This window comes from Microtus ochrogaster, chromosome 16 (assembly GCF_000317375.1).
Source record: "Microtus ochrogaster isolate Prairie Vole_2 chromosome 16, MicOch1.0, whole genome shotgun sequence".
In the NCBI taxonomy this organism is placed as follows: Eukaryota; Metazoa; Chordata; class Mammalia; order Rodentia; family Cricetidae; genus Microtus; species Microtus ochrogaster.
Window position 1 is genome coordinate 56,261,503 of NC_022018.1, and position 9,562 is coordinate 56,271,064.

The window sequence follows — 9,562 nt, forward strand, 5'->3', positions numbered from 1 at the left end:
CCAGCCTGGTCTACAGAGCTAGTTCCAGGACAGGCTCCAAAGCCGCAGAGAAACCCTGTCTCGAAAAACCAAAAAAAAAAAAAGAAAGCCTAAGACAGAACGATGTGATCCCTGTGATTGGAGGGTGGGGGGTGGTTTGAGATAATTACTCAAGGACTCGGAGTGTGTGGCATTTGAACCCGGACTTAAGAGATGAGAAGTAACCGAGGAGCGGTCACGAACAACCAGGAGTCTGGGACAAGCACAAAGGTTCTGCGGGAAGAAGGCAGCTACAGACAGGCTGGAACCAACTGACAGAAGGACTGGACAGACTGTGCGGACATAATGTAGTTTCCCATTCACGAAGCCCTCAGGCTGTGCGGAGCAGAGCCAAGCCGAATAAAGAAAGAATCCACAGATGCCCCAGCAGCAGTGTGGGGGCACAGGGCAGAAAGAGAGGAGGTGCTGAGGGGACACCAAATGAGGAGACACAAGGACAGTGTGGTCTTCCGGAACTAAATGACAAAATCAGCCAGAAGGGCTAAGATAGCACAGTGACGGAGAAAAGTAGGCCCCCGGCCAACAGTGTGGGTGGAGGAAGGGTTAGATCAGGCTAGGCAAGGCCGGTTTCTTTTCAAGCCATGACCTATTCCCAAATTGTTCCCTCCTCCCTTTCCCAACCAACTCTTTCTCAGTGTAGGCATTGCATGGCACTGCTCCCACATGACAAGACAATGGCATCTCAGGCTCCTGACCCCAAGGCAAAGGCCACCACCAGTCCAGCGAAAATACTGAAGACAAGACCCTCAACCAAGCACTGAGACCGGGAATCGGGTCTGTGAAGCATGTCAAAGGGGTTCTCCCACGTCCAACTAAAAGGCATCACGTGTATCAAATGAACTGCTGAGGGAGGGGATCAGGAAGATCAGCTGAAACACTATTTACGCCACTCACTGGCTAGTCTGCCTCCGCACAACGCAAACATACCTCGTTTGAGAATTTAATCTGACAAAGTGTGGCAAAGTCAGTACCCAACACACAGCAAAACACTCAATAACGACACAGTTTCATCCATCCCGCGATCAAGTGAGTTCAATTTAGGCTGACAACTCCTCTCACTTCTTGTTATGGGACTTTAGGAACGCTCAACTTAAAAGCTAAGAACCTTAGCTACTTGCTTCTTAAGTCATTAAAATGTGGACCTCATTACTTACCTTGCATGGCTTCTGAAGAAATAGTGTCAGGCACGGCTTCTGACACACGGTAACGACACATTGTGGATTCTTTTACTACTTGTGTGACCAGGGCCGAAACTCGGCGGGACGAATTGGCATGTGTATTAACTAAGCTCGGCTGCTGAGGCAGAGATTACTGGATCACTGAACGCTACGTCAAGCCTCTTGGCAAGGACTCACCTGGTGGTTCCAAATCGAGCCCTCTTTGCTGCGCTCGTCAGGGGTCAGACGCACGTACTGGCTAGTAAGCATGGTGCTGCCTTGGAAGTCCCAGAGCGGCATGGAACTGGAACCGACCCCTGCGGACAGAGACCGACATCGACAGGTGCCCAAAAGGCCTCGCCAGAAACCTCCAGAGCTGCTCTGCTCAACAAATAGGGCATGCCCTCCTCCAGCCAACTCCAGGGCCGCGACCTCACCCTTCACTTATCCCTGCTGCGGGCCTCACCTTGGTAGGGCTTGATGAGCGAGTGCTCCCGCTTAAGGTGTTCACTGTTGCCGTCGGTTATATCCGCAGCCACCTGCCCCAGCAACAGAAGAAAATGGAGAAGTGTAGTGGGGCCTGGGCCGGGGCCAGGAAGCCCAGGCCTCCCTGGGCACCGCTGACCCCAGCCCCAGCCCCAGCGCCAAAGCCAGGTCTCGGCCGCCATTCTCCTTTTCTCTCGGCCACTTCCGCTCTGGGACTTCCGCCTTCCGGGTGTCTTTGCTAATGGTCTCCGGCCGGAAGCCCTCCAAACTAGAGAGTTAAAAAGGAAAGCCTCACGGTCAGAGGCACGGCAGCCTTATTGGCTGGGCAACCTCCTATCCTAGTAGAGCGCGGTTCCATAACTTTAGGGATTCCTGGTCTCCTGTCAGCCGGCCACGACAAAGAGTTCTTCCGAGCGACAAGGAATCCAACCAATCATGGATCAGCACGTTAGGCTTGAGGGCCAACAAGAAGTAGAGGACTTGGATGAGAAGGAGGAGAGCGAACGGCGTCTTCAAAGTAAAGCATGCTGGAACTTGTAGTTTTCCTGGACGCACCGCGGCTTCTCGATCCTAAACCTTTGGCCTTAGACGCTGTCTTTGAAATGACCTTTCCCAGGAGAGCGGGAAAAGCAGCCCTGGGGTGAAGTAGAAAGCCTAGAGTTCAGTCCCAGAGGCCTCTTGGACCTGGTGGGTGGAGCAAACCTTTAAGCCTCCTCCGAGCTAATGCCACTTCCTCTGGAGACTTAAAAAGAGCCCAGTTATTTGAGAGCCCCCCACTACCCCTAATTACTCAGGCACAGTCAGATTGAAGCAGGAACAGACCAGATCCTGGCCTTGAACCTCAGTGAATGCCAGAAGTCATCTAGCTCCAGATCAGTTTGTGTTGCCACACAGAGTGCCTGTGAAAGATTCAGGACAGCTGGCTCTGGATAGTTGGGCAATGGTGGTCTGTAAAATGCAGTTCTATTTTACCTGCTAATCTATTTAGTAAAAGATTCAGGGGCTGGAGAGATGGCTCAGAGGTTAAGAGCATTGCCTGCTCTCCCAAAGGTCCTGAGTTCAATTCCCAGCAACCACATGGTGGCTCACAGCCATCTGTAATGGGGTCTGGTGCCCTCTTCTGACCTGTAGGCATACACACAGACAGAATATTGTATGCATAATAAATAAATAAATATTGAAAAAAAAAGATTCAACTGCCAATATTTTTTGTCAAGGCACTTAAATTTACATTAGAAAACCTGGGGTTAGGAGTGCTTGCTGCTGCTGGGTCCACGGGGGTCGCACAAAGATGGGGACAGACCACCAAAGTCTATTAAACCAAAAGCAAACTTTATTCGAGGAAAAAAAAAATGAAATTAAAAAAAAAACCTACATGTGGCACAAAAAGCTTGTCAGCTAGCTGAGACCACAGCCAGAGATGGACTGTAGGGTTGTGGCAATGGGCTGTTTCCTTTTTATAGCAAGAAGCAAGCATTAGGCATTAACAAAACATTTTTTTACAATCTCAAGGTAAAACTCAGATACAAATTGCTTTTTTTTTTTTTAACAATTTCCATTATTCCATTAACAGGGTTTTTCAGTTAAACTAGTGTTTGTATTTAGCCCATTGTTTCTCTCTGACACTTTTGGCTGTTGTTTACCAAAGTTCTGTGCTCCCCTGATACTGCCAGTTTTGCTTAGCAGGGTAAGGGACGATGTACAACCAAAAAGTCAGGTACATCCCATCATTTAAAAGTTAACTCAGCTCACATCAGTTGCTGGTCATGAGTGGCAGGCAGGTGGGAGTATCTAAAAGCTGACCCTCAGTTCGCAGAGGGCCACTGCAACCTTGCAGACAGAGCTATAAGTCATCCACTGTTAATAGCTAATCCTTAAGTTGCTGAGAAAGCAGCTGACAGTCTGTTCTCATTCTCCTAGGCTTACAATTTTATATTTCTTTATTTATACATTCTTTTTTCTGGAATCTACGTTTTTATATTCTTATCCTCGGACTCTTCGCTGCTTTTTCGGAGGACCAGGGTTCAGTTTCCAGGACTCACTTTGGATATTTCTAAACCAAGCATATATAACTCCATTTTCAGGGGCTCCAGCACCCACTTCTGGCCTCCATGGACACCCATACTTATATGAACACATACACACAAACACACATGAACTGATTCTTCTTAATCTTAAAAAAGAAATCCCAATTTCCACTTTTTCATGAAACATTGCAAATCTAGGCCCGTATTCTCATAAGAATGTTAACAATTAGAGGTGATTTGAACTGCCCATGAACAAACACCTTTGTCTTCCAGCCTGGGCCTGACCTTGAATAATGGTCTGGATTAATGTGAATAAATTGTTTATGTTATAGATACAGGCTGCCAGGTTCGTTTGTTACACTTTTAGTTTTGTTTTTCATTCTGTTTTATTCTGAGGCAAGGTCACTATAGTTTGCAATGGCTTGATCTTACTATGTTGAACCAAGCTAGCCTCAAACTCAGCAAATCTCTGGTCTCAGGTGCCCTAGTGCTGGGCCTATAAGCCTGTATCATCATGCTCAGCTAGTAATATACTTTGGTAAGGTGTTTGCAAATACAGCTTGTGTCTTGTGTGTGCAGGGGATTGGTTCCAGACTTTTTTCCCCCAAATTCCACAGATACTCAAACTCCTTATGTAAAATGGTTACAGTATTTCCATATAACCTATGTACATCTTCCAATATACTTTTGTTGTTTGCTTTTTTGTTTGTTTGGTTTTGTTTTGTTTTTTTTTTTTTGTTTTGTTTTTGAGACAAGGCTCCGTGTAACAGCCCTGGCTGTCCTAGAACTCACTGTGTAGACCAGGCTGGCCTCGAACTCACAGAGATTCCCCTGCTGCCTCCTGAGTGCTGGGATTAAAGGTGTGTGTGTTGTTTGGTTTTTGTTTTGGAGGTTTTTTTTTTTTTTGGGTTGGAATTTTTTTGTTGTTGTTGTTTTGTTTTTTGAGACAAAGTATCATTAAATAGCCCTGGCTGGCCTGGAAATTCCCTGTGTAGAACAGGCTGGCCTCAAACTCACAAAGACCTACCTGTTTCCCCTTTCTGAGTACTGGAATTGAAGGTATGCGCCACTGTGCATGGCCTACAACCTTCTCTAGATTACATATAATACTTAATACAGCGTTAATTGTCAGTAATAGTGGTGTTGACAGAGGATGATAAGAAAAGTTTGTATGTGTGCAGTAAGCAGTGTGCTGTCTAGTTTTATGTCAGCTTGACACAAACTAGAGTCCTTTGAAAAGAGGGAACCTCAGTTGAGGAAATACCTCCATAAGATACAGATATAGGGCATTTTCTTAATTAGTGATTGATGTGGGAGGGCCCAGCCCATTGTGGGTAGTGCCATCTCTGGGCTGGTGGCTGCAGATTCTATCAGAAAACAAACTGAGCAAACCATGAGGAGCAAGCCAGTAAACAGTTTTCCTCCATGGCCTCTGCATCAGCTCCTGCCTCCAGGTTCCTGCCCTCTTTGAGTTCCTGTCCTGACTTCCTTCAGCAATGAACAGTCAGTGATATGGAACTGTAAGCCAAATAAACCCTTTCCTCCCCAAGCTGCTTTTGATCATGGTGTTTTATCATAGCAATAGTAACCATGACTAAGACAAGAAACAATTTCGTCTGAATATCTTCCATCTATAGTTAGTTAAACCACCAGTATCGCAGATCCTGCTGATATGGGGGCTATGTTTATAAATATGTGTGTGCATATGCACATAGATACAGAGAAAGCAAGCATACATATACAACAAAAGCCCTCTGCTCTCAGCTCCTAATAGCCCCTCTTCCAGAGACTTAACTATGCCTATGCAAACTAGGATGTGGGCATCCCACTGGGCTTTAATTGAGGGCTGAGTTTGTCAGGTACATTCACAACTGAGTCCCAAGAATTTGAGAAGAAATTAACTGGTGAAAGAATATTTGTTCTAGGGCTGGAGAGATTGCTCAGCGGTTAAGAGCATTGCCTGCTCTTCCGAAGGTCCTAAGTTCAATTCCCAGCAACCACATGGTGGTTCACAACCATCTGTAATGAGATCCGGTGTTCTCTTCTGGCCTGCAGGCATATATGCAGACAGAATATTGCATACTTAATAAATAAATAAATTTTAAAAAAAGAATGTTTGTTCTAGAACTTGAAATTGGCTCATGAAGAATGAGCATGAGTTTACCTGAGAAGTCTTTCTCAACAGAGGGAACTGGAGCTAGAGGTACAAACTTAAGGAACAGATAAGAAATCTGTGGTATTTGGGCATGGTAGCACATTCCTGTAATCCCTGCACTTTGAGAAGTAGAGGCAGGAGGATAAGGAATTCAGGTCATCCTCAGACATGTAAGGAGTCTGGGGCCAGCTGAGGGCTACCTGAGGCCCTGTCTCAATCAAGAAAGCAAAGATGTGTTGGGAATCCATGGTGGAGAAATGGTGTAACAGTTCATCTTCTCCATCAGCTTGACTGAATTTAGACTCACCTTCGAGACACAACTCTGGGTATGTCTATGAAGGGATTTCCAGAACAGTGTAGCTGAACAGGGAAGACCTACTCTGTGTGCTGAGGTCCCAGACTGAAGAAAAGGGCAAAGCAAGCATTGCAAGCTGAATAGGTCTCCAGGCTTCAACTGCACAGCTTCCCACAATGGCCTCTCCAGACCTACATCCAGGGACACCCCTGACACGTGTCTGGCCTCGTTAGCTTTCTTTAGTCTTGGTGGCAAATTCCATAACCTGTTTCTTCCGTCCTTAACTCTAAAACTGGACCTAAGTGGCCAAGGCTGCCAAGTTCTGCTGCTTTACTAGGGCTGGAACATGAACTAAAAAGAGCTTAGAGTCAGGTGTGATGGGGCAGATCTCTAATACCAGTCCCAGGAAGGCAGAGGTGGGCAGACCTCCAAGTTTGGGGCCAGCCCCATCTACAGAGCAGGTTTCAGGACAGTCAAGCTTAGGTAGTGAAGGCAGACATGTTTTAGTCTTGCCACATAAGCTCCCTCACAGGCTTGTTATTCTCTCGTTAGTCTAATGTTGGGCATCCAATCCAAGGCTTTGCAAATGTCGACACAAGCACTGTATTTGCAAGCTACCTCTCTAGCTTCATAAGCACGTTAGTAGCCCAGACTGGCCATTCATGGCAATTCTACTGCCTCAGGCTCCTGAGTGCTAAGAATATAGGAATGAGCTGCTACATAAACTCTTGTATGTTTTAGATGAGGTAACCTGTAGCTTAGCTGGCCTCAAATTAGTTATGTAACAGAGGATGACCTTGAACTCCCTGTTCCTCCAGCCTCTATTGCTGGGATCACAGGTGTGCAGTGCCATAGCTAGTTTTATACAGTGCTGGGGGACTGAATCTAGGGCTTCATACATGTTAGGCAAGACCTCTACCAATGAACTACATCCTCAGCCCATGTAAATGGAGACTGCCCAAACCTGAATAATCACACAGAAGCTATATTAATTACAACATTATTTGACCAATAGATTAGGTATATTCCTAGCTAGCTCTTACATCTTAAATTAACCCATTTCTATTATTCTATGTATCACAACAAAGTTGTGGCTTACCAGTAAGATCCTGGCATCTTTCTCCTTCAGCAGCTACATGGCATCTCTCTGACTCCACCTACTTGCTCCACATTATCTCTTCCAGCCTGGCTATATTCTCCCCTGCCATAAGCCAAGGCAGCTTCTTTATTAACCAATGCTAATAGAACATATTTACAGCATACAAAAGGGTATCCCACATCAAGCCCATATGTAGTGTTGGAGTTTTTTATACTCTTTTACTCTTTGGGGGCCCACCACCCAGCTCCTAAATAATCACATGGAGGCTTATTGCTACTTATAAATGTCTGACTTTAGCTTGGCTTATTTTTAGTCAACTTTTCTTAAATTATCCTGCCTACCTTTTGCCTCTGGGCTTTTACCTTTCCCTATTTCTGTATATCTCTTCTTTACTTCTTACTCCATGGCTTGCTGTGTAGCTGGAGTCCTCCTCCTTCTTCTCACTCCTAGATCTCTTTTCCCAGATTTCTCCGATTTATTCTCTCTGCCTGCCAGTCCCACCTATTCCTTCTCCTGCCTTACTTTTGGCCTTTTTGCTCTTTATTAGACCAATCAGGTATTTTAGACAAGCAAAGTAACACAGCTTCACAGAGTTAAACAAATGCAAAACATTGTTGCATTATTAAACAAATTTTCCTCAACATAAACAAATGTAACACATCTTTTTTTTTTTTTTTTTTTTGGTTTTTCGAGACAGGGTTTCTCTGTGGTTTTGGAGCCTGTCCTGGAACTAGCTCTGTAGACCAGGCTGGTCTCGAACTCACAGAGATCCGCCTGCCTCTGCCTCCCGAGTGCTGGGATTAAAGGCGTGCGCCACCACCGCCCGGCTACACATCTTTAATTAATATTCGACAACACATAGGCACTGTAATGAGATCGTCTTTGTCACTGCTCCAGCCTGTGAAGCAGACCCACCTTCACACTCTTCTAATTCCTGCCTGGGTGGCCAGAAGCAAGGCATCCAGAAAGAGGCAAAAAACTAGGGTTGTGCTAAGTGCTATAACAAATAGAGTCTACTGTGTACAATGACTCCAAGTTTGTTTCTGAGGGCTCTCAGAATTATCCAAACTGGTGTTCCAGGTTGATGAATGACATGCCTCCATGCACTGAAACATAGACCCTGCTTCTTCTTCTTCTTCTTCTTCTTCTTCTTCTTCTTCTTCTTCTTCTTCTTCTTCTTCTTCTTCTTCTTCTTGTTCTTCTTCTTTTCAAGACAAGGTTTCTCTGTAGCTTTGGAACTTGTCCTTGAACTCACTCTGTAGACTAGGCTGGCTTTGAACTCACAGAGACTTGCCTGTCTCTGCCTCCTGAGTGCTGGGATTAAAAGTGCGCACAGTCACCACCCAGCTGCTTATTTCTTCTTGTGGCTCCAAGAATCTCTAGGGAAGTAGTTCTCAACCTGTGGGTCGAGACCCCTTTGGTTGTACTTCAGCTATGCTGCTTATAGGATATTTACATTACGATTCGTAACAGCAGCAAAATTACAGTGATGAAGAAGCAATACAATAACTTCATGGTTGGGGTCACTATAATGTGAGGAACTATGTTAAAGGGCCACAACATTAGGAGGGTTGGGAACCACTGCACTGGAGTCTCACCTTCTTCTCTATCCAGCCAGGAAAGACAGACAGAGGCAGAAGAAGTCCATGAACCCAGAAGTCCAAGGCCCATCTAGGAGACACAGTGAGACCTTAGGGCTGGAGATGGTCCAGCGGTTAAGAGTGTATACTGCTTTTGAAGATGGCCTGGGTTCAGTTCCCAGCACCCACATCAAGCAGCTCACAATTGCCTGTTACTCCAGCTCCAGTGTATCAGACACATCAAGCCTTCTCATGCACTGGAACATACATTCACATACATACATACACACAAAATAATGAAGTAATAATAATGATTAATAAATAAAAGAAATCTCTAAAACAAAACACATAGTTCTCACTTTTCTCAAAACGTTGGGGTAAGGCCGACGAGATGGCTCAGCAGGTAGGGGACTACTCGCTACCAAGACTGATGATCTGAGTTTTATCCCCAGAACCCAACTGGAGAGATGAGAGAACCACCGCCTGATAGTCAGCCTCTGACTTCTACCACAGCATGAACATGTACCCACACATCCAATAAATAATAAATTGGTGAAATAAACTTTTTCAAAGAATATTTTCCTCTGCACATGTTGGAAAACTATCCACTCATTTTATAGTATTTAGAAATATTGGAGACGGGGCCTTTGCACAGAAAATACATCATAACGAGGATGGATCCATTGTGATGGGATAAGTGTCCTTTATAAGACAAGACACAGCC

The 9,562-nt window shown here is 45.2% G+C and overlaps 1 protein-coding gene across 1 annotated transcript in view; it reads right to left on the reverse strand.

The window, feature by feature from the left end:
- Lman2 (lectin, mannose binding 2) overlaps positions 1-2,068 on the reverse strand; it is an 18,453-nt gene extending 16,385 nt beyond the window's left edge. The window contains exons 1-2 of the mRNA XM_005355234.2: positions 1,663-2,068; positions 1,395-1,513 (exon numbers count right to left, since the gene is read on the reverse strand). Coding sequence (XP_005355291.1) covers positions 1,395-1,513; positions 1,663-1,864 — 321 coding nt within the window. The 5' untranslated portion in view covers positions 1,865-2,068. The remainder of the gene's footprint in view (positions 1-1,394; positions 1,514-1,662) is intronic.
- Between the last annotated feature and the right edge of the window lie 7,494 nt (positions 2,069-9,562).